We start from the raw sequence: 24,203 nt of genomic DNA, 5'->3' as shown, positions 1-24,203 counted from the left end.
ACGAAAACAGACATGATACAATTTTTATGACCATGTTCAATCCCCTCCTTGACCTTGAGAATGAAACTGTTTCATGCTGCTGTGCCTTTAAGACCTCTTTGTAAACGTCCATTTCACATCACAGTTGTGAAATGTGAGACAAAACTCATGCAAGCTGTAGATTTGCAGTTAAAGGGATAATTCACGTCAAAATGAAAATTCTGTCATCATTTACTCACCCTCATGTTGTTTCAAACCTGTATAAATTTCTTTGTTTTGTTGAACACAAAAGGAGATATTTTGAAGAATGTGGTAAACCAAACAGTTCTGTTCTGTGACACTATTGACTACCATAGTAGTTTTCTTTCGTACTTCCCAATTAAAACATTCTTCCAAATATTTTCTTTTGTGTTCATCAGAACAAAGAAATGTATACAGGTTTGAAACAACATGAGGGTGAGTAAATGATGACAGGATTTTCATTTTGATGTGAAGTCAGTCATATGTTAGTACGTTACAATTTATATGATTCTTTGAAAAGATCAAGGAAACGCAGATGCCTCATGGTATTACCTCTTTAAGATTGCATTTCCTTGAATATTTTCATGTTTATTAAAAATCTTGCTATGAAGAACATGTCATGGTTTGCCACATACCTAGACGAGACATTAAGTGTGTTTATATATGGTCAATGTTCACCGTTAATAATTCAGTTTCATAAGTGACTAGGCAACAGTGTTGGGTAAATTACTCTGAAAAAGTAATTAATTACTAGTTACTAATTACATATTCAATAGTGTAATTAGATTACTGTACAAATTACTCTCTCCAAAAAGTATTTAGTTACTTATTACTGATTACTTTCTATATCCTACGTCAACCTTGATTAGTTAAGTGATTGAAGGATAGACATGAAATGGCTCTTTTAATTCATTCAAATAAATAATATTAAACTACATAAAGTACTCTTATTAACTGACCAAAGTATTACAAATGTGAGAATTATACATTAAAGTACAGATTTTAAAGTTAGACTTTGAATTTTGATGTCAATTCCACTATTGCGCACACATATATTACACAAAGTATTTAGTTTAATTACATCAAAAGTAACTGTAATTAAATTACAGAAAAATAAGAGTAATCCCTTACTTTATTTTTTCAAGGGAAAAGTAATTAAATTACAGTAACTAATTACTTAGTAACTAGTTACACCCAACACTGCTAGGCACATCCTCTAAGTATTACTTGCTTCTCCGCTACTATGAAAAATTCCATCAAAACCCTCCAATCGTGTATACATATTACATGTTAGAGAATATTAAAGCTGTAGCCCAGAGCGGAGGCTTGGGCGGTTGAGCATACACGCATTTAGACATTAATCAGATAGCAAAATCCACAAGAATATTAATCCCCGGAATTTCAGAGGATTCTTCCTCGGAGCGCATAAGGAGGCCTTTGTAAGGCCGCAGAGATAAGAAAAAGGTAATGTTATTTTTCATTCTGGAAGAAAAGAGCAAGAACAATAGATCCTTTGTACTGGCAGGACTTGGCCAGCATTCCTCAGTCCACCTAAAAGAGCTTATTGACTGACATGGAACATTGGCATGCAGACATCCCTAATAAAGGTCCTCCGCTGCCCAGGGGCTAAGCCGCTATGAAAGTGCATCAGCAACGTAATGCCTCTCTCACCTGGAGCAAGAAAACATTCCAGCCTACCCCAGTACTGCATTTTTCAAACCAATTACAGCAATTTTATCTCCTGAAAAAAGCCTTTCCTGTGTTTACATAAACAAAGACTATTCAAGTGTCGGCTGTTTGGTTCAGCAACACTACAAAGAAATCCCCCCCAGAGCCTGTGGGCGCACAGACTGGGACAGGAGCAATTAGACTGATAAAATCAGAGGCTGCGCTACCACCATTGCAGTGACATTGCAAGAATCTTTTCTGTCTCTCTCTTCCTCAGAAGCGACTACAGAGATGCTTTTGTCTGTGTATGTCAGCGTGTGTTCATGTACGCATGCGTCTCTGATCCTCTCTGTTGCTTTAGAGACAAAGTGTTTCGATTGGCTGTCACATTAAGGTGTGTGGAGCTGATGGAAGACACCTTGCCCACATTTTTACTATCATTAATTGTTGGTAAAACAGGAAAAATAATGTTTGTTCAAATCAGATTCATCTGTGTGACCAACAAAGACATGCTTAACAACAAATTAAAGAGGTTGTGTAGTCATTGTAAATGTGCATTTAAGTAAATCAGACAAAATTATTAATAGTAACACTTTACATTTAGATTAGACATTTAGATAACTAAGAATAGAAATGACTTCTGAGGCACTTATTAATCTTAGTTCACGTTAATTTTAGCATTTACTGATACGTTTTTAAAATCAGTAGTTGTATGTGTTAACATTAGTTAATGCACCATGAACCACTAACGTGGACAACTGCAAACTAATATTAATGACTAAATGTAAAAGAGTATATCCACTTCCCTTGATATAACCTAAAATTGACTAGCATGTGGCGAATCACGACTTTGCTGAGATGTGATGTAACCTAAATGTAAAACAAGAAAAACCCATTGACCCATATTTCGTTTTAGTAGGAAATATTTCAAAACAAAGTAAAGCTTGACAAACATTTATGGGATCTTTAATACCACCAGTAGTGAGTTTTCTAAAAAGAACTTTAAGAAACATTGAGTGTTTACCCAGAGCCATAATTCAACACTGAACAGCTCTGCACATCCACAGAGAGTGCAGGCCAGCGACCCCTGATCCTTTACCCAGCCATTTCAGAATGTGATAAAAGCACATTCTTTTCAGCCTCGGCGTCTGGGTGCTAGGCACTAAACACTGAATAAATAGAGGTAGCATGGGGTGAAGAGAGAAACTGAATGATGAAACCAAAGTTGACAGTTAAATAACACTTTCTTTTTTCCCTCATCTTTTCTCCTTCACCTGGCTGCAGCACGTCAACATTCAAGGACATGGAAGGAAACAGTCTGAAGGACAGCGGGCACGAGGAGAGCGACCAAACCGATAGTGAACACGACGTTCAGAGAGGCCACTACGCCGACACGGCCGTCAACGACGTGCTAAATATGACCGTACCTCCAAACAACTCGCAGTTACCCGACCAAGGTAAGACATGGTTTCAACTAAATGCAAATATTCCAAAACTCAAAGTACAAATCAAGCTTTGCAGGCACAGCCAGCCTTGAGGCGCCGTGCTAATGTAGAGACAGCACTTTCTTTCCCTTTCCCGGCCCGTCTTTGATGAGAGGCCGGTAACATTATTGACGGATGTGAGCCGTGTCTGCAGACGACTGCAGCGCTTCAGATCTAGACCTAAATGGCAGCAATTAGGCTGACAAAGGTTGAAGGTGGAAATCTACATATCACCCAGTTTCCTCATGCATAATTCACACGGATCATTTAGCAGGGAATTAATGTTGATGTTTCTTTTTTTGACTGGCGTTAAAGACATCTGGTTTGTTGGCAGGAGTCGACGGGGGGGTCATGTTCACTTTCTGCTACTGCCACTCAACAAACCAAGTTACAGAACAACGTGGCAGCGCTACAGCGAATCAAAGCATAGGGAAGACTAAAGGAGGGCTTAGAGTGGTTTTATTACACCAATTGTTTTGTGTTGTCATGCTCAATCAACCTTTGATCTGAGCATTTTAGAACAATGGACCACCTCCAAAAGTAGCAAATAGTCAATAGCGAGAACTCTAGTCTTGTTGGATAGAAATTAGTCAGCCAGTTTTCTGAATTACTACGAGAGCTTGACATTTGCTGAATAGGAGAGCAGAATAAAGAGCATTGCTGAGTAAGATTTCGGCTCGGATTGGATTTTAAAGAATGCGTGTCGCGCCGTCCCTCGCGCACAAAAAAAACCCACGGCTGACTGCATCTTTCTAGATTTCTGACTCGCTTACAGCTTTTATTTGCGCCACCTTACTGTCCCGCTTCAGGATGAACGGTCTAATAAGAAAGAGCTAAGGAAGAGAAAGCATTGAATTAACAGACACAAAATAATTTAGCTTGATCTTCATTGTTTCCCCCCGGTGAAACGGGATCCTGAATTATGTGGAATTGGCAGGTGAACCAATTAAGATCTCATTTGCTCCAGATCGTGTGCTCTGTGGCTAATTCAAGCAGCCTAATTAACCAGTTTGTTCTCGCAAGACGTATGGCTACCTGGCAACCGGAAAGGGGGAAACGTCCTCTATTTACAATTTATACGCAAACATGTCGGATGCATCAGCAGATTTGTTTGAGTGTTGTTAGCCTCGCCGGGGAGAGTGTTACGCTCCGTGTTCTTGAGACTGCTGTGAGGAATTACAAGCCTTAGGGTTTCCGTGATGGAGATGTTGGCGCGTTTCTTTCGACGCCAACTTGCTGTCAACGAATAATGAACATAGGATTGGTGAGCCTCAGCTTAACTTCTGTGGATGTCTCTCTGGAAAAGAAATACACGTTAATATAGGTCTCATAAAATGCATCCTGACATGTCCTCTAGCTCACCACTCACATAACTGGACACAATTCGAAAAATGTACGCACAGAGTATGTTACAAGTGGATGAAGCTTTTCCAGGTCAGCCCTTTTATCATTAGCCAAGCTCTTATCTGTTCACGAGCAAACAAACACCGTAAATGAAGGATGGCTGATAAGCAAAATGAGCAAGCACTTCAACGGCGCTGTCGTCAGTTTTAAGGAAGCTATTAGATGGTGACAATTATCAGATACTAACGGAATTTAGAGGCATGTCCTCTATCATATTATCCCCGGCTTTAAGCTTTGTTCCTCCAATGAAAAGAAACACAGTGGATAGATGGGTCTCATTTTAGTTCCCTGTCTTTTTGTCTTTAAACCCGGTCTGTAGGCACATGTAGGCCGAGCCGTAATGAGGCCTGTTGATAATCATTAAATGAAGTGAGCACGGACCCTTACATACACGGAAATGTAATTACACCGCAAATGGAATTTCTAAAGCGTGTGTGATGGGTTTGCTGACTCACTGACTGAATTGGCACAAAGCACAATTTACTCTCCCCGAGCCAGGACGGGAGCGCTCCGCAAACCTCTGGAGAACTGTTTGCTTGAAATATCTGAAAGAGATGTGGTGTGTTTAGTGGCTCTTTTGCCTTATTTTGCTGCAGCTACGTAAAGTTTAGTGTCAGTATAATAAATTTAGACAATCACAGATTCACCAAAAACCAACATATTCCCAGCAAGGCAATAAACACACTCGTTCACCAAGAGGCGTTTAGCCGTTGTAGTGGGAATATAACTGTTCTCGTACAGTGAAACAGGTTTAAACTGCAATTGCCAAAGGACACAAACAGAGGCTCTGAATATAAAGACTTTCTTTTTTGCTTTGTTTTCCCCCTCATACTTCCTGTAAACAAACAGAGGCAGGAAGCAGAGGGATAGTAAGCTCCCTACCGTCTTGTTCCCCAGGCGTTCGAACTGTGTAAATGTTTATGATTCACGCAGCTCTTTGAAAAGGTAACGTTTGCACTGGGGAAACAATGTTACCTCAGATTTAAAATGGCTCCTCCCCAAATTCTCTCGCCGACTGTTTCTATTGTGAGAGGGAGTGTGAGAACGGGCTTCGGTGAGGGGGAAAAGCCCTCCTAGGACTGTAGTCTCTTAATAGGTAATGCACAAACACTTCCTCAGTGGTGCTTCCTTCATAGCCTTTTATTCTATTACCAGGATCTATGTCTATTTCCTGCAGTTTGTGTTCCCTTTCCTTCAAGAAACGGAGCCATTTATAGGGGCTTCTATGGCACGAAATATCACACATATCAACAGGGGCGGATTAAGGTGGTCGGGGGCCCCTAGGCTGCTCTTTGGGTGAGGCCCCCCTTAGGTGGCTTTCAATGAGGGTCTATTTTTTTATTCGCACTGAAGTAAATTCAAAATAAAGAATTCAATCAGAGGCTCCTAAACAGGCGGGGCCCCTAGGCTGCAGCCAGTGCTTTAATCCGCGCTTGCGTATCAGAGATTGTGGGTTTTTCACAGGAATCGTTGGAGACGGTGCTCATGCTACTGTAGTGGGGCTGTGGTGGTCACGAGCCGACAGTAATGATTTCATTAGGACAGAATTACCTCACAGTGCTCAGATTTAAGTGTAGTAAAGTGGTGATGCATGGAGCACAGTGCTGACTGACTGAATCCTTCCCTGTACGCCTAAAGCCCTGACTTGATTTCTAGAGAAAAGTGGGACAAGCTGTGTCACTCTCTGTGTCAGAGATAGATACTTATACACCTAAATATATTTCAGGTCTGCTATCAACTGAAATGAGAAGCATCTATAACATTTCGCCATAAAAATCTGACATTTATTCATATCATTCTTTTTAATGGAATACTTTGGGGTATATATAAAGAATGAAAATATGAGAGGTAATAATTTTACTAATTCATAATCCATTTTCAACTCTCGTTTTCATAAACCAGTCAGAAACGGTTTATTTAGAATATTTAATGTACTAAAATAGTCCAACATTCTGGAGTATTATTCCTGCACTTCGAGGCAAAGCTGTTCCTTTTAGTTGAGCCAATTCCATACTTTTCCCACAGCAACCATTTTGAGAGAAAAATGTATTTTATAATGATGTCTGCTTTTTAGCCAAATAAATTATGTTTTTACTTGACAATCTGCCAATATGTATGATATACAGTGTATTCTTAGACCTTAAAAGTTAGCTTGACATAAAATTCATTATTGAAAATAATAATAATATAACATGATTAAAATTGTTTCTAAAGTAGTTTCCAGTCTGTCAGCCACAGGCAGCTGAGCTGGATATGATAAAAAAATACAGTGCACAGTTTGCAATACTGAGGGGGTGACACAGCTTACCCACTTAAACATTTTAGCCCTTCAATTTTCCCCATCTGACCCCTATTGCTGTTAGTATTAGGATATGACAATGATTTATTATTGGCATTATTGGCATGGAAGGGCCCAGATGAATCTCTGAGTTCTCCACTTGGATCGAGTGTTAATTTTGTTTGCTGTAGGCCAGAGTTTTGCTTGAAGGCTATTTGTAGAGTCTCTGTCCCACCAGACAAAATGACAGTCACCATTAAGCTCTCGTTCTTCTGTCTCTTGTCTCTCACCCCCAGAGGAGACTGAAGAGCTTTGGCAGCTCAATTTGCAGCTGCTGAGTTCCAGCATGTTCCACTCAGAGTATCCCCGGCCCTGAGAGTCTTTTATTCATCAATCGCTCTGTCCCCATGGGCATGTATCTCCTCCTATGCCCCAAGATTTCACACTCCCTCCACCTCCCAGCGCCACATCAGTACACTCCGGCGTCTAATTGATTTTGATGAAATTGATAAAAGAGTTTCGCTTTTTGTCTCCTTCATCAACCCCCCTTAACCCACCCATCACATACCCCTCCCCAGTCCTCCCCAAACCACTGCAGTTCTGCATGTTCACATTTACCAACTTCACCGACAGTCAAAGAACCGCCCGCCTTCGTACTATAAGAAATGACAACTGAAATGGCATTTGTCTAGAAATGACTTGCCCTAAACTTCTGGGTGAACATTTTCTGCATGGGGTTCTCTGATCACCTAATGCAAATGCTGACAGATGTCAAAATCAAGACAGGAACAGAGGCAGACATAGAGAGGACTGTGAGTCAGGTACGCAGGGTGAGAGAGTTTCAGAAAGGAGTAGAAATTATGCCTTTGACAGGTTGGAGTGGTTTTATCTCGGTTCAGAACTGAATACCCAAGAGTGCATCATGACAGCTGACTTGCCCTACAAAACTAGTATTAACATTTGACTGAATCATACATTAGAAGTTTATGGAAATACTGTCTGATATGGGAGAGAAAAACATTGGATATTCACAAATCAGAGGTTTAGGGTCACCCACTCATTCTTTTTTTACAATTATTTTAGAATAATAGAAAACTTATCAAAACCACGATGTAACACAAATGTAACTGATAGAAATGTTTTCCAAAATCTTAAATATATCAAAACTATGTTGTGTTTTAGAATCTTCATAGCCGCCCTTTACTTAGAATTTGCAAAAATGTACTCAGCTTTTGGGATGCTTTTTTAGACATTAAAATATTGGCACAAATACATTTTTGTCTGTAGAACCGATTTTAAATTCAGATTAAAGGGTTTTTCCAGATCATGAGCAACATTTCAGTCAGGTCACCTTAAACTTTTGACTGGTAGGGTATAATTGGCATTACACGTTAGAATAAAATTGTGCGGCTACAGGCATTTTCTGTACAAATGGCGCCTAAATATGCAATTTATTTTCCTGGATTCAGGAGTCCACGTTGCTCTCTAAAAAAGTGCGAGAGTATTATTGGAAAGTACTGGAGCTTACCTCTGCAGCTGTTACCTTCACAACGCTTTCACACCATACTGTGGCAGGTAGGCCTTGAGATCTTTTGTCTCTTTAAAGGTGTGCTTTCCTCTCAAAAATACGAAAACATCTCAGACAATCACACATCTCTGAATTGCATTCTCTCCCTTGAATCCCCATCTGCAAAACCTCCATTTGAATACTCGCAATAGGGTTTAATCAGCTCAAGAAAGGGGCTTCTTATCTTTCCCTCACTTGTTATGGGTAGCTTACTGAACAAAAAAAAAGAGAGGTTCATTATTTCTAGGGTCTGCAATGAGGTTGATGTATCTCATCGCCAACCCTCAGTTGACAGCTCATTTTCCAGACAATCCGTGCTTTGATTCACGAAAAGCGAGAAATAGATCGGGATGGAGAGGAAAAAGGGCTCAGGATTTGATTGCCAACGCCTGCTTATGGCTGCGTGTTAATAATCTCCTCAGAAAACACTCTGAATCCTAGCTGTTTGTTGAACACATATGTAACTGGGTGCAATTCAGCACAAATCGGAATCCTCTGAGACTGGCCTTGTGCTGAACACAGAGGAGATTTAGGCAAGGTAATGTTCTGTTTGGTAGTCACGATGAGAAAGAAGTATTGCTCTTCAATCTCAAGTCAATTTGCGAGGTGGGCGAAACTGAAAGAAGGAAGAAATCGTGCATTCAAGGGTTAATAAGGTAGAGATTGTAAAAATAAAAGCATTGTGGAAGGGTTTTAGCTGCAAAGGCACATTGAGACGCATAAAATACAGCGAGCTGCAGTGTGGCGCCATGCCGTCTCCAGTGTGCCAAATTGCTATCCTGATTGATCTGCGCTTTAAAAGAGTTGTCTTTATGCTTAGCCACCCGCCTTCCATCACCATGCCCATGTGCTCCATACCCTCTTGGCTCTTTCTGACACATAGCCCTTATCCAAACGCACATTACATGAAAATCCACGGGTAACAAAGCCCAGGGTCATAAAGTAGCAGCCCCTAGGGTACAGAACGTAAAGCTAACCGCACTGCCTCAGCTGTGCTCTAACCAGAACGTAACTAATAGCGGGGTGAGACAAAATCCATCCCTGTGGAGGGATCTTGGACCCTCTCCATGTGTAATGGGCTCATCGTAACCGCTGCTAGGGAACCCACGTCTCCAATGAAGCATTTCCCGCATCCCACCCTAGGATTTCTCTACCTGGGCGGAGGTAAATTGCAGATCACATGTCGAGGATAAAACGTTCATCCAATCAGTGAAATCTCATCAGCAGCAATGCCGAGCTAAACCGGCCCATCATCTTCACAGTCGCTTTGCTTGACGAGGAGCGGATTGGACCTTGTGGCGAGCGCTGCCAAAAAAGCTCGCCTCTATCAGTGGGCAGGCAGTTTAATAGACGCCAGGATGAGATCCCTGCTGGCACGCAGCCCACAGCACCCACAGCAAACCCCACTCAACTCCATTTACTCCCATTAGAATAGCTCAGCTCGACTCGCTGTAACTCAACATCCCTGATCCCTGCTTACGGACTAAACCGCATGTGTGTCCACTGAAATACACACTGATTAAAAGAGTGTACACATTTGAGCAAAGCGCTCTCAAACACGCCTACACGTATGCAAACACACACGATAAGCTGTTGCGGCATTTATGCCATTCGCCAAATGTCAATTGTATATTTTTTTCTCAGGCCGGGCTCGTTCACTCCAAGAAAGATTACGCGTATACTCTCCAACTGTAATAGAAAAAATCTGCTGTCTTCTGACAAGTACATTGTACCCGGCAGTTTTCTGTACGGAATACAAAGAGACATTTATCACTGCAGCTGGGTAGAAAAGAGAGAGGAGGGTGTGAGTGAGTAAGTGAGAGAGAGAGAGAGAGAGAGAGAGAGAGAGAGATAGAGAAGGAGAAAAAGATAGAGGGAAAATAGAGAGAGAGAGAGCGAGAGAGAGAGAGAGAGATAGAGAAGGAGAAAAAGATAGAGGGAAAATAGAGAGAGAGAGAGCTGGCTGCTCTGTCACTGCGGCAGTGCGAGAATTTCTCTTTAACCCCCTTCATATTAACACAGCGTGCATCTAAATATATATAGAGCTTTCTATATTCTATATACTACATTCCATTTGCCAGCTACTTTTTCTGTTTTGCCTTCATCTACTGACTGACATCACATTTCATCCTGTATTATGACTCATCCTGAAAAATAAAATAAAAGCTACCATGCCCGTCGGTCGGAGGTAACTGCAGCCATTAAGAAAGGTTTAAACCCTGGGCAGCATTCTGATCTATTTTCATTTGTCATGATGTCAACATTAAAATGATCTGGACCTTTGACAGCAGAAATGCAAATGCACAAACGTGCCATCAGACGGCCAGTGACTGAATTGTGGGAAATGGCTGGCTGAGTTCACAGGCACAACTTCATCTCCCTCATCCCTCTGTCCTCACTGCATCTTCACTCACCTCATTTCAGAGGATCTCAGTGGGTTCAAATTCAGTTCTTCAGCAAAACTATCCTCCCTCCTGCACAGAAATGACTTCAGCCGGGGTTAGATTATGAGCCATTGATGAAAGATTAAAGGCAGGAACCAAGAACAGGGCCACAAACCTTTCCTACCTTGCCCAAAGGCCTGTGCGCTCAGATTTAAAATTCAGACCCCCCCAGCAAACCTTTTACGTGCAAATGGTCTCTTTCCTTTCTCTCAAAGCGGCCCCAGAGCCACCTTTTTCTCAGAGGAGAGAGACCGTGTGGCATGCATTTTGAGCATGTTACCTAAACTTCACACAACCCTTGTTTTCAAGCCTTCCAAAAAGGGCAGATTGAACTCTATCACTTCATCCTCTGAGTAACCAATTAACCTTCATGGTTTTAAGGGTCTTACCGCTACCCCTTAAAAAGGAGGATAAAAACGACCAGCAATGACTGGCTGTTAAGTTTAATGGCAGATGGGGAGACCTCAAAATGGGTTTTTTAATGACGCTCCCATGCTCCTGTGCACTATCCATTAAAGACTAGGCAGGAATGAGCTGCTGCATTGCGAGACTGGAGATCAACACAATCAGCCGGGCCAAACATCACAGCGGGAGCTAAGACCTTTTTGTCTTTCCATGCTAAGGTATAATATGCACCCTAACAATGAAAAACCTCTTGCTTTCTCATTATTTCTCTCACATTAGCATCTCAAAAGATCTAAAGCATGCGCTCTGATCTGGCTGTCACTTACATGATTTGCCGTTGATGATATATGTCTAATTTAATCGACAGGCTTTATGAGATCATAAGCTTTTGTCATACAATCATTGGGGTCTTGCTTCCAAGACCATTTGGCTGTTGTGATATAGTATGCCAGACGGCCCACCCTTGCAGTCGAGCACTGGGCTGGCTGTGCTGGAAATGTGATGGAGCATAGACTGGGTATGGTCAGTAGGGCGCATGAAGACAAGTCGCTTTCTCTATACGCCGTATAACTCTCTTGTCATAGATAAGGGCATTTAATGTCACAAGCCTGCATGTGAGCAGGAGTGGGCACAGAGGAAATCCAATTAACTTCTGCCACAGCAACAGTGCCCACATTGTGCCTTTCGCAATCCCACCCACCCCTCTGGCACAACTGGGTGTCTCCTATTGCCAATGTCCCACTAACTTCCAATGACTTAGAGGTCTGTTGTTCCCGTTTTTCTTTATCCCAGAATCCCAGATTATTCCGAACAATTCAGAATTATTGTTATTAAATAATACCAGAAATTAATATTTTTATATTAACTTTGACTCCTCTATTGCATTCTTTTGCCAACGCAAACTAAAATACTGAAAATGTTTTCATTTTCGATAAGAAATGAAATGACTAAAATATAAAAATATAAAAAACGTGTATTTTGAAATGTATTTGGGGCCCATTCCTGACTTCTTACTGCTTATAAAAAGTCCTTTCAGACAAATTGAAGTATTCAGTTCCTTTGGATTTGTTATATCTGTTCTGTTGCAATCTAAAATGCTTTCATAAGAGACTGCTGAAGGCGGTAAATGCAGCAATAATTGCATTTCTCATTTCCAAATCTTTCTGTCTCAGAACTACTAAAAGAATCATTAATGGAATCATTAAGAGGAGTCAGAATTGTAACCAGAATGATTAAATTCCTTACAGTTCCCATTCCTAACCCCCTTTACTCAGTAAGAGGGAAACTGTGGAAACGGTGTAGGGAATAAACGTTGTACGAGGATAAATTCGGTCTCGCTTGATGAGTCAGCTTAGGTGATTCTCGCATATAGATGAGCGTAATATGCTCATTCGGCATTCAGCAACGTGACTTCACTGATGCCTCTAATGCCTGTCATTTACCCGCCGGGTGTATGCCTAGGTTGTTGCTGGGTCGCGTTGTTGCTTGTGAGTTGCAGGATTGTTTTTGGGCTTGCTTGTTATGGGGTATGCAGTTCACGCCGGTTTTTGCTTTTATATTGGGGTTGAGGAGCTGTATTTCTGGGTGCGATTTGTGAGTAGTGAATTTTCTGTGCTAGTGATTTGTGTGGTCTGTGTTTTGGTTAGTTATTTGTTTGTTGCTTTTGTTTTGGATCAGCCATACTTTAAGGTTCAGTGCAGCTCGAATGCCTCTACCTGGATCATCGTTTGAAGGCATACCTTTATACTGTTGTATTTGGGTATGGGGATGTCAAGTGCGTTGTTGCACGATTCGTGAGACGAATGTAAGTATGCTGGGTTTCAGATGGTTTGGGCATGCGGCGGTTGTAGTTTTCAGGGTTGTTATGGACTTAGTGTGGGGTGTAGGTGGCGGTGGTTTAGTTTGGCATAATAAGTTTAGTCGTGGGAGGGTGCTAGGTCGACGATGCTACATTGGTCATGCCGGTGTTGTTTCTCTCTGGGTGTGAGTTGTTGTGTGTGGGTTCTTTGGTGTTGTTTACGCTCTGATGGCTTGTTGTCCGAGGATTGGTTGCTGCGTGTATTTATGATTCGTTGTTTCTGACACTGATGTATTCGATATTACACACTGTCTGGCAATAGTTGGTCAGGGCCCCTGAATGGCTGTTGTAAGCTTGATGTGTTTTTGGGCTTGTGGCAGAGGGTGGAGAAAGACACACGAGTTATGGCTTACACCGCTGAGAAGCTTTCAGTAGAAATTAAAAAGGTGAATGTAAGCATCTATAGGGATGTGAAAACAAAACAGGGTGTGGTGTCCCTGTTGAGAGGCCAGACGGTTATCGTCTTAGAGGGGGCACGGCTATAGTGCACCTGGACTTGGGTCTGAGTGCAGTATGTTCGTATTCACCATCACAGTGATGAGGTACAATAAGCATCAGGTGAGCCAGCAGGGCTCTGTTGTCATGTCCTTCCTCTTGGCCGCCCACTCCTGTCATGAGCCTGGACACGGGCAGGCGACAGGTTGGGTCAGGCTATGATGGTTTGAGGGGAAGCGGATGCTTCATTACAGGTAGCAATTTCCCAAACACCCTTTTACGCGCACACATGGTGATGTCAGTCTGTATATGCATCAGGGTTTGGCCCAATTTTGAACTTGAGGATTGTTTGCCATTCAGAATTTGAAACTTGCAGGATGTCAAATGGAAAAATAAATAAATAAATATAATAATTTATATATATATATATATATATATATATACAGTAATTAAAAAAATGATAATAAATGTACTGTATATATTTTATATGTATTATATAATCGGTAAGAATTAAATTTAGAAAAGTTGCTTTTTCAACATCATTAAAGTAATGGCTCTGGAAATAGTCCATGTTTTGTGTGAATGCTAATATTCATGGGTAATTCATATTGGAAAATGTTATTCTGAATTTGAACATGATTTATTGTATTACATTTTAACTGAGAATAGAATTCAAATTTTCTTAAAAAATGTTCTTCGTTCTCTTCACATTAAACAATTCTTCACCCTGTTTACTATTTGAATTCAATTCTCAGTTCAATAGTGCACAATCTTGATATTCAGACACATGCAATCAAGTCTCAAAACTTAGGATGAATGGAACAGACACTGTTAAATTGCCCTGCATTATCTGAAATGAGAGGAAAGAGAGAGAGGCGCATGAGAAATAATGACTGAGTTGGTTAAAAGAAAGTAGGAGAGAAATATGCAGACATGGGTAGGAAGAAGAGAAAGAAGAAGAGCGAGGGACAAAAGAAAGAAAGTGTGAGAGAAAAAAGGCTAGTTTGAAAAGCAAGATAAAACAGAATATAAAAGGCATAGCCAAAGCTGACACAGTGAACATAGCTGAATGAGAAGGCACATTGCATTAATTATGTAACAGAGTCTATGCAAGCAGGCTTCTCACACGCATCTCACTGGGAATGGCAGTGTGGAGATATTAGTATTCAATTGACGCACTTGGGGCCAGCTGTTGAAAGGAAGACCCATTGATTTTACGTACTCAGGTTGCATTGTGTCCAGGTGCGTTTGTGTCAGTCTTAGCCTGACAGGAACAGGGCATCAGACCCGTTCCCATCGAATAAAGCAACAAGTCTAAAAACAACACATTTTCAATAGCACAATGGGAGGAAGACAAAGCTATAGAAGCTGTAATAGAACATGTTAGAGTACTTAGCTTAATTCTTCCTTTGGGGTAGATCTTGTAACTTCTAACAAAAGCATAAAGACAAATTAGGTTAAAATATAGACAGTTCTTGAAGTGGGCAAAGTAAAAAAAAATTAACTAACTGACTAAAAAAAGGAAAGTCATAAAACTCAGAGTGTAAATAGATGAAATCTGTACAATTGTGCACTCCCACATCTATTTTTGCCATCCCTGAAGCTAGTTACAGTCGGGCTGGATGCTTTATTAATAGCAAATAAAGCCTTATCTCATAGGCTTGCTTCAAGTAAAAAATCCGGCTTGCACATATCACTAAGGTTCACTGATTTCAGCAATGTGGTCCTCTCACAGATCATTTAATTTCACTGCAGCCAGTACATTCAAGTCCTTCGTAGCCCCCCCAACCCTCAACCCCCAAAGCCCAGCTCGTCCCCTCACAGATGTAATTTACTGTGTGCTTTGTCTCTCTCGCTCTTCTCAGACTCAAGGGTTTCCGAGTAAATTAGCTACATCGCTCGGTCAAGCTTAAACACAGAATACTGCGTTTTTTACAAAGTATTTAAAAATGTCCTCCACAAACCAATCCCTTTGAAAAAGACGACCGAGCTCAAACTGCGTGCCAGATCTATGAGTCGGGTTAATTTGGGGTCCGCCATTATCAAGAGAGCTCGGGGTCGAGTACCACAACAGTGCCTTTCTCTGAGCTAATCTGAAACTAATGAGGGAGTCTGTAATTTCCCAACCCATGAAGGGCGCAGAGACATACAACCCTATTTGTTGTCAGATTCCCTCTGTTTTCTATCAGTGGAGGACCGATCCAGGAGGTCGCTTGACCCTTGTGTTAGCACAGTGTTCATGACACTGACCACACAACAGCTATAAGTGTATAGTGACACAACATTAAGGACTTTCTAAGGGCTTTAAACAACTTGGAGGAAAAATCCAGTCTCATCACTAAGTTATCTTCAAGATCCAGTATCTTGTACACAAAATGGCTCCCGGATGTCACATGCTAATGGTACTTTCAGTTTTAAAGGGATAGAGTTCACCCCAAAATTTAAATTCTGTCATTATTTACTCACCCTCTTGTCATTTCAAACCTGTGTGACTTCCTGCAGAACACAAAAGAAGAACTATTGTATAGATACAAAATACCAAGTCAATGGGTACTGCCGCTGTTCAGTTAACAACATTTTTTTTAAATATCTTCTTTCGTGTTCTGCATTAGCAAGAAAGTCATACAGGTTTGAAATGACAAGAGGCTGTGTAAATGATGACAGAATGTTTTTTTGGGTGAACCATCCCTATTAGATTTGTTGAATATGCTAGTGAGGCATTGGATCATGATAATAAACATATCTAATCTAAGCTATCAGTTTATATAATGCTAAATATAGATTTCTAGTAACAATCAGAGCAACATTTGACTTATGGGCAATAATGCCAAATGATCTAGTTTCAACCTGTACAGGCCATGAGACAAGCTGAGCTCAATACCACAACATCAAGCAGTCTTTTTTCCAGCACCCACCTCTCTCTTCTACATAAAGCAGCTCAAATTTGCATAACACACCATCACCATTGTAGTTTTTTTCATGCAATTACACAGCTGTTAAGCAGATACTGGTTGTACTAATCTACGGCCGGTGCATTGTTTGTCAGCACCAGTTTAGAAATTCATCCTTTAACTAGGACCAGCCATGTAGGGGTTGACAGGGCGGGGATACATAGTTTCTAGCCGTGACACTAATTCACACAAATGGCAGTGGTTGAAATAAATGGTGCAATGGTAAACCGCAGACATACGTTAAATTGTCAGTGTGTGTTTGAGGCTGGATTACACTACACGATTTTAGTCCAATTTTTTAAACTGAGGAGTCCGACCGTCAAACACGCCTACCCGTGCCAGATAGAACAGACCCTGATTTACTTTTTCATAAATTGAGTGATACTAATGTTAAGACATGGAAGCCGGCACGGGGAACTCCTGATTTGTCACCCGTATGACAGGCCTTAACAAGACCAAGCAGAGAGTATAATATCTTCAATAATTAATATCAGACTGAAGAAAGACATAGGACGTCAAGGTCACTTTCCTAAAGGAGCCACGGAATTGAAAGGGGAAGAGAGCGAAGCAGATGTACAGGGGTAAGAAGAAAGCCGAGTTTTCGGGATGGTGTGAAACAGGAAGCGCTGGAGGGAGAAAAGAGAGAGAGCGCGAGCAGATGGAGTGTGAACGTTGGAGAGCAGCTCTAGATGGCAAGGCCTCTACACTGAGTACCATCTTCGTGGCTCAGTGACGCATCCTCCTCCACTGTTTGTAAAAACAAGACCATCACACTCCATCTTGTGGTCCCGCAGGGCTGAGGGCTCGCGGCTGATTTATGATGCACAGACTGAATTGCCTGGCTGGGATGACAGCATCACTTGGACTCTCCCTCATGGGAAGCCCCCAGCGTCTGCCTGGCTTGTCGTAGCCTGTGCATGGCAGCTAGCGATAGTGTTAGAGTGGAGACAGGGTTCCTGACGTGACCCAAGCCTGGACGAAAGCACTGTGCAAATCCACCCAGGCCACCCTTCCTGCGCCTGAATTAAATGAACAATGCCCACGTGACACTTATTTAGTGTCACATACAGCCAACTGAACACAGAGCTCAATTAACAAACAACAGCTGGACAGACGCTAATGCGTGGCCGCGCTCCAGGGCAGCGCGCTAGCAAAGCGGAATCTGCAGTGAAAGACCTGACTGGAAAGCCGACCTGCAGAGGGTTGTACTTCACGGGGTCACATGGATTAATGTGGCACCTATTTTCTCTCATACCACGCCACCTGCGGTGAAGAGAACTAAATAAAACAAACGCCACAACTGATGTCTGGCCTTTCACTCTGAGAAATTATTTCTCACAGGAGCCGGCTCCAGCTGGATTGTTTCAACAGGCGGGTATACAGAACAACAATGCAGGCAGACAAACAGAAGAATAACTAATGCTTTGTAAGGTAGAGTGCGTCTGGCCGCACTACATCATGCTCATATATAATATTGTTAATCTTCAAACCATTGCATTATTGTGCAGCTCAGATTTATTACAAACGTGTTGCGTGTGCTTCATTGTCCGTTTCACCTTGTTTCTAAAAGGAACGATGTTCTTTCCTCAGCTTGTAAATCCAAAGTGACTGAATAGTGTCAAGCTAAAACTGCAGGGCTCTGTGGTTGCAATTACATCCCCAGTCACGGACTGCCTTCATGAGCGTATGCCCGCTCTCCCTGGTACCGAGTCCAAGCCTGTCTAAACAGGCACATTAGCGAAATTTCCCCAGCCCTCTTTCTGGATTACATCAACACAGCAGACCTCCACCGCCCATGCCCACATTTTTGGAGAGAAAAGAAAGTGCGTTTTCCAAGGAGGAGCAGAATAGCTGCCAAACAAGATAAAAGTCTGGCATTGACACAAAACATGTTCTGTCCAAATTAAAAGCCATTCCTTTTGTTTTGTGTATGTAAGACTCAGCCCAGCCACAAATCTAGCTAATTTAGCTTTATGTATGTAAACAGACATCATTTTATTGAATTAAAAACAGATCTTTTATCTTCAGTGTCCACCCTTGTAGCCACAGCGATCTCTTAGATTCAGTCAGACTTAAGCAAATCTGTGAGTTATCGTGGATTTTTGGCTCAACATTTAGGAGGAAGATCTGGGCTGAGTTTCTCTCTCGACGTTGAAGCAAACGGATGTTTTTCTATTACGAGCTATGAGAGCACTAGTGGGTATTTTATCAGACGAGTTCAGCCTTTGCATTACAAGTGGTGCTATTTATTATTCTTTAGCCCTGCAGAATGTAGATGGAGGTACACATATTTAAAATGCTCCCAAACGCCTCCTGTATTCTTTCATCCCCCCGGTGCGAAATTAAACCACAATATTTCCGATTTGTCAGCAGCACTGCGAGACTTTCAACCCCAAGATATTTTTTTAAAACTCTGTACCTACTTTTATTACTATTTTAAATGTGGAACAGCAAAAATAAATAAAAAATACCAAGCTTCTGCATTAAACCAGAGCCGAGGTAATTAAGAAGCTTTAAATCTCTGATAGGAAACGCTCCCACTGACTGCTCTGGACTGCATTTTAAGTCTTTTCCCGGATCTGATTGGCACCCATATTTTCTTGATGATTTTCAATAGACGTTCTCCGTAGGAGGGCCGTCTGCCTTTTAATACTCTCTTCTGCTCGACTCTAAGATCAGCTGCATTGAAGCTTTAATTGCTTAATTTGTCTGCATTATATTTCTATCTCTCATAGAGAAAAAAGATAGGAAGAGAATCTTGTTTCGGGGTTGACAGGCTGTCATGTCTTATTGCAACTTCGTGTGGTTACTACAGACCTTTGAGAGAAACATCTGTGAGTTTTGTGGATGAACCAGTGACAGGATGCGAAAGAGCTACTAATGGCGTTGTTCTTTCAGAGCGATTTCATTTACAAGAGAATCGCTCCACGGGAGACCCCCTAAAGGAACGAGGCTACGTATGTGCATGTCCCTCCTGTCATACAGGGGGAGAATTAGAAAATGTGCTTTTGTATGTGTTGAGCATTCAACGAATCTTGTTGAAGTGCCTCATATTGATCGACAGGATGCAGATAAATCCATGCTTCTGTAGAAAAGCAGATTCCTATAAAAGGAGGAATTCTGGGTAGGCAGATACGTGCGCTGTGGCAGGTGCGGCGTCCTCGGCAGTTTCTCGCTGCATATTTGGATAATGGCGAGACTCACCCTTGTTGCTATGGTGATAACATTGACTTTTGGTGATGAAAAGCCCCTTCAAGATGTGGACTTGTGTGTGTGTTCACAGGGGCTGGTAATTATGGGCTAAATTTGAGCCACTTGAGATACCATAGTCGATCCAGAGCTTTACTTTCCAATTTATTTTTACTTTTTCAATTTAATTTCTCCCTTCTCCCTGCTGCTCGCCTGCGAGTTGGTGTGTGTGCGCGTGCCTGCCTGCCTGCGTGTGGATGCTGCTATCTATATGTGGGTCAAATCTCTCTCATAATGCACCAAGACACAGGCAAACACGTGCATATTTTTACGCCTCTCATTTTCTGTGCCGCAGGAGACCTGAAGTGTCCCCTGACTTGGTCAGTATATCTGTCAATCTCATCAGATCACATTTTAGGGTGACAAGTTTTGGCAGCAGAGGCCTTGGAATGCAACATTCCAATCTTTAAATATTGATTCAGGGCCCAAAGCTGCGTTGTCCCTCAGAGTCTCGAAAAAGACAGATAATTAGTGATTTTAATTGGATGATCCGTCAAGCTCGGAGTGCCAGATGTAAATGTGCGAACCCTTCCCACAATCCCTTGCTGTCACCGTAGGCTGCCACTGTGTACCAGGGCATCGACCCTTGGGCTGTTTTACCAATAGGGCAGCTGACAACGTGTCAACAAACATCTGTTTGACAGCTTTTCTTACTATTTTTGTTGACGGGTGACAACCCAACATATAGTAAATTGCTTTTTATTTTTACTCACCCTTATGTAATTCCAAATCGGTTTAACTTTTCTTCTTCTGCAAAATACAAAAGAAGATATTTAAAAACACTAGTAACCAAACAACACTGACCCCTATTGACTTCCATTACATGGACAGAATACCACTCAGACATTTCTTTAATTATCTTCTTTTGTGTTCCACACAAAAGTCATAAACAGGTTTTGAATGATATCTGGAATAAACCCCGATGACAGAATTTTTTATTTTAGGTGAATTATTCCTTTAAGGGAATAGAGTTCACACACAACCATAACAATACAGAGGAACAAAATAATTGAGATATTTTTTTCCAGCTGATAAAACAATAAAACATTTACAGCCAATCAAAATTCACTCAAGTTTTAAAGGGCTTGCACCTGTAAAATGTGAACCTGCAGCAAAACATTATCATATATCTTTATAGTTATCGTTCTTGATGCGACAAGCTTTTAGTTTGAAACATTAGCTCTTCTTTATTAATTGTAAGCAGCGTGTAGATGCAGCAATCAATGAATGCAAGCCTTGGGGAAGCTATTTTGTTATGCAAATGCCATTTGTGTATATTAGTAAACATTTAAGCAGGTAGAGTGCCCTTGTGCTGCCGTCTATCCAGATGGCCAATAATGAAATATGTATGGAGTCAAAGGACTTGGCTTGAAAAGCTGTTTTTGGCTGACTACTAATAAAAAGAGAGCTGCCTTGATTAATTCACATGCATCTCTTTTAAATAAGAGCAAAGAGGACAGACAGTCAGCTCGTCAACTCGAACCAGTGAGAGCCAGGCTTTTGTTGATGTAATGACACAAAAAACAGCTTGATAGCCCTTCCTTTAAACCCAACAAAAGATATATCTGTAGCAATACTGGCTCTGACAAATCTTTTTTGTAACTCCACAACAGCTTTAAAGCATCATTACGTATTTAAAACTGCCAGCTAGATGACAGAGCACAATGATCAGCATTTAACAATGGGGTATCGCAATGTCCCTGACACTAAAATCTCCAAACCTTCCTTTCAACAAGCATTGCAACAGAGTGAAACAATTACTCACAAGAGGCGAATCCACTTTCAATTTCACAATGCATCCTTTAATTGGTTTATTAAAAGACCCTCCAAAAGTCTAGCACAAAACTTGAAGTGGTAGAGCCAGGGAAGAGCTTTTGCCGAAATGGAGTGGAGCTGTTTCTCTTGCCACATTCTTTGCCTCCTTTCCAGCTTTGACATGTGGTGAAAAGAAAAAAGAAAAAAGATTCAAAACAAACTGTGCTGAGATCCATAGAAGAAAACACAAATAAGCCGAAGCTCTGCAAACTGCACTGTTTAAGAGACAAACCTAACTCTTTCTCTCAATCTCGCTCTCTTTGCAGATCAATCCGAAGGATTCCACTGCCAAGACGAGTGTCGAATCCTGGGCCACTCGGACCGCTGTTGGATGCCCAGGGTGCCGATGTCGGCGAGAGCGAAATCTCCCGAACACGGTCGCAACAACGTCATCGCCCTGTCTATCGAGGCCACCACTGTGGACGTACCTCACTACGAGGACTGCGGTACCACCAAAAGGACTTTTGCCACCTTTGGCAAAGACGGGCCGGACGAGGAACGGAGCGAACAGAGGGGCAGGCGGCAAGTGGCAGAGCCGGCCGTCTGCAGCCCCAAGACCAATGGCGCTGTGCGCGAGGCCGGAAACGGTCGGGAGGCCGTCAGCCCCATCACCTCCCCCGTGCACCTGAAGAGCCCCCAGTCTAAACCGCCCTCCACCTACAACACGCTTAAGTGCCGGGACGCAGAGCGCATAGCCAACCACAGCCTGCTACGGCAGCCAGAGGGGAAGGACAGTGAGCCGCCCATGCGGGAGATCAACACGCTCCTGCAGGACGGCCGTGAGAAAGAGTCCCCCGGAAGTAAGCGTCTGAAGGACATTGTGCTTTAACCGCCTTCCACATATATACACAGACGGCATACGCTATTATGAGCATATGTTTACGTTTATGTGTGTGTATTTGTGCGAGTTTCGAGCTGTGTGGGCTGGGGAAGGAACACATCTGCACAACGTATTCCCACGAGGACGGGGTAATGCAGAGGCCGAACAAACTGAGCTAAAAACGTGTCATTGTGGCTTGGTAGCAACAGCAATGCTTTTTATGTTAAGACGCAATCTTCTGTCCGCAGTGGACAGGCTGGTTACTGTGTGCTGCGTGACATGCTCAACCCCACCCTCGCGTTTTACCCTTAAAGGAGAAAGACCTGCCAGCGTACGACTGGTCATATCTAAATACAGTCATGCCTTGTAGACTCTAAAGAGACTTTGTTCGAAAAATGCCTTCTTTGGTATGCAGTTTTGCTTCAGCTGCCAAACCGCTCACTGTTCCCATAGAGGACGTGGGTCCCTCCGATGTTACAGATGGTGATGTACATTAGCAGAACTCTTACCGCCCGACTGCGCTCTCACGCCAATGTCTGATTTGCGGGACGTCGCACAGGAATGCTCCCGCAGATCTCATTTCATTTCAGTGGCTTCTTCACTGGTCTGATAAGACAACCTTCTCTGTTTCCCCCCGAAGACATTCCAATGTCAGAAAACCGTGAGGTCGTTACAGTGCTTATTTTTTATCAAAGATGGAGCTAAATGAAGTCGCGCTATCAGCTCAAGCTCACAGAAAAACTGGAATAGGGAGAGATCAATCCCTCAGACTCACAACCAGATATAAATATATATATATATACAGTATATGGATAAAAGAAAAAATCTGACTTGTTGCTTTTGAAATCTCCTGTGCCCTTTCCTGATTGTAGCCAGTGGAGCGCAGTTTACTAGAACTTTGTGCTCTGGTCTTGTACTTTTTTGGATTTTGACTATGGGGCTAGGATAGAAGGGGTCGTCACTTACGTCTTGCTATGTGAAACTCTGTTTAGGGTTTACTACTATCATTTTTAATAATCTGTTGTTATGTGACAATCCCTTTAATGTTTTGTTGCGGAAGTAAAAACTGAAAAAATAAACATTGGTGTTCAACTAAAGCTACAGTAGCGTTTGTACACAAACACAAAAAGGAAAAAAACATATATGCCAAAATATATTTTATAAATAATTTAAAATGTATAATGAGAATATTTAATGCTGTGTAGTTATTTTATCAGTAAGTTATACTTGAAATCAACTGGCTTTCTTTTCTTTCTTTTTCCCCTTTTTTATTGACTATGTTACTTTTTTTAAATGATCTTGAATTTTTGGTCACTGTGTTACCCCTGGCAACTGTTGATTGCAGTCTACCTTGTTGTAAAAGAGTTTCTTATTGGTCAATTCTTGTGCCATCAAGTTTCTGTGTGGGCAAAAATAGACAAAAGACAAAAAAATTACAAAAAAAGAAAACCAACACCAACCGTAGTGTCAGTACAACGAGCTTAGAGTGAGATAGCAAAAGAAACCAAAAACTGCAACAAACATTAAACTTTTAAGATAACAGGTTGTTGTTCATTTTAATTCTCGAGTAACGGTAAGAGTAACACTGTCATTTCAAGGTGGTTCCACTCATTTCTAAAGTATCGTGTTTAAGACGTAAGGCAAACCCTCCTGTTGCAAACACAGATGCTGTAAGACAAACTTGCTTTGCTCTCTCTATCATCAAGCCCTCTTTACATACACTCTCAAGCTCATTTAAAAACGCTGTACCAAGCCCAACCAAACAGGATTTGGGGGAATTGCTGTAATGAGGGCTGGAGGGTCTTGGGAAATATTGCGAAATCAG

General features: G+C 41.8%; 1 protein-coding gene across 4 annotated transcripts in view; it reads left to right on the top strand.

Moving 5' to 3' along the window:
• Positions 1 to 23,475, top strand: part of pcdh19 (protocadherin 19) — a 51,930-nt gene extending 28,455 nt beyond the window's left edge. For all 4 annotated transcript variants that reach the window (XM_057349230.1, XM_057349227.1, XM_057349229.1 and 1 more), the window contains exons 4-5: positions 2,953 to 3,125; positions 21,825 to 23,475. In XM_057349230.1, the coding sequence (XP_057205213.1) occupies positions 2,953 to 3,125; positions 21,825 to 22,387 (736 nt within the window). In that variant the 3' untranslated portion in view covers positions 22,388 to 23,475. The remainder of the gene's footprint in view (positions 1 to 2,952; positions 3,126 to 21,824) is intronic.
• Positions 23,476 to 24,203: the final 728 nt, after the last annotated feature.

The sequence above is a fragment of the Triplophysa rosa genome, linkage group LG13, assembly GCF_024868665.1.
Source record: "Triplophysa rosa linkage group LG13, Trosa_1v2, whole genome shotgun sequence".
Classification (NCBI taxonomy): Eukaryota; Metazoa; Chordata; class Actinopteri; order Cypriniformes; family Nemacheilidae; genus Triplophysa; species Triplophysa rosa.
This window is presented reverse-complemented; position numbering and strand designations above follow the sequence as displayed.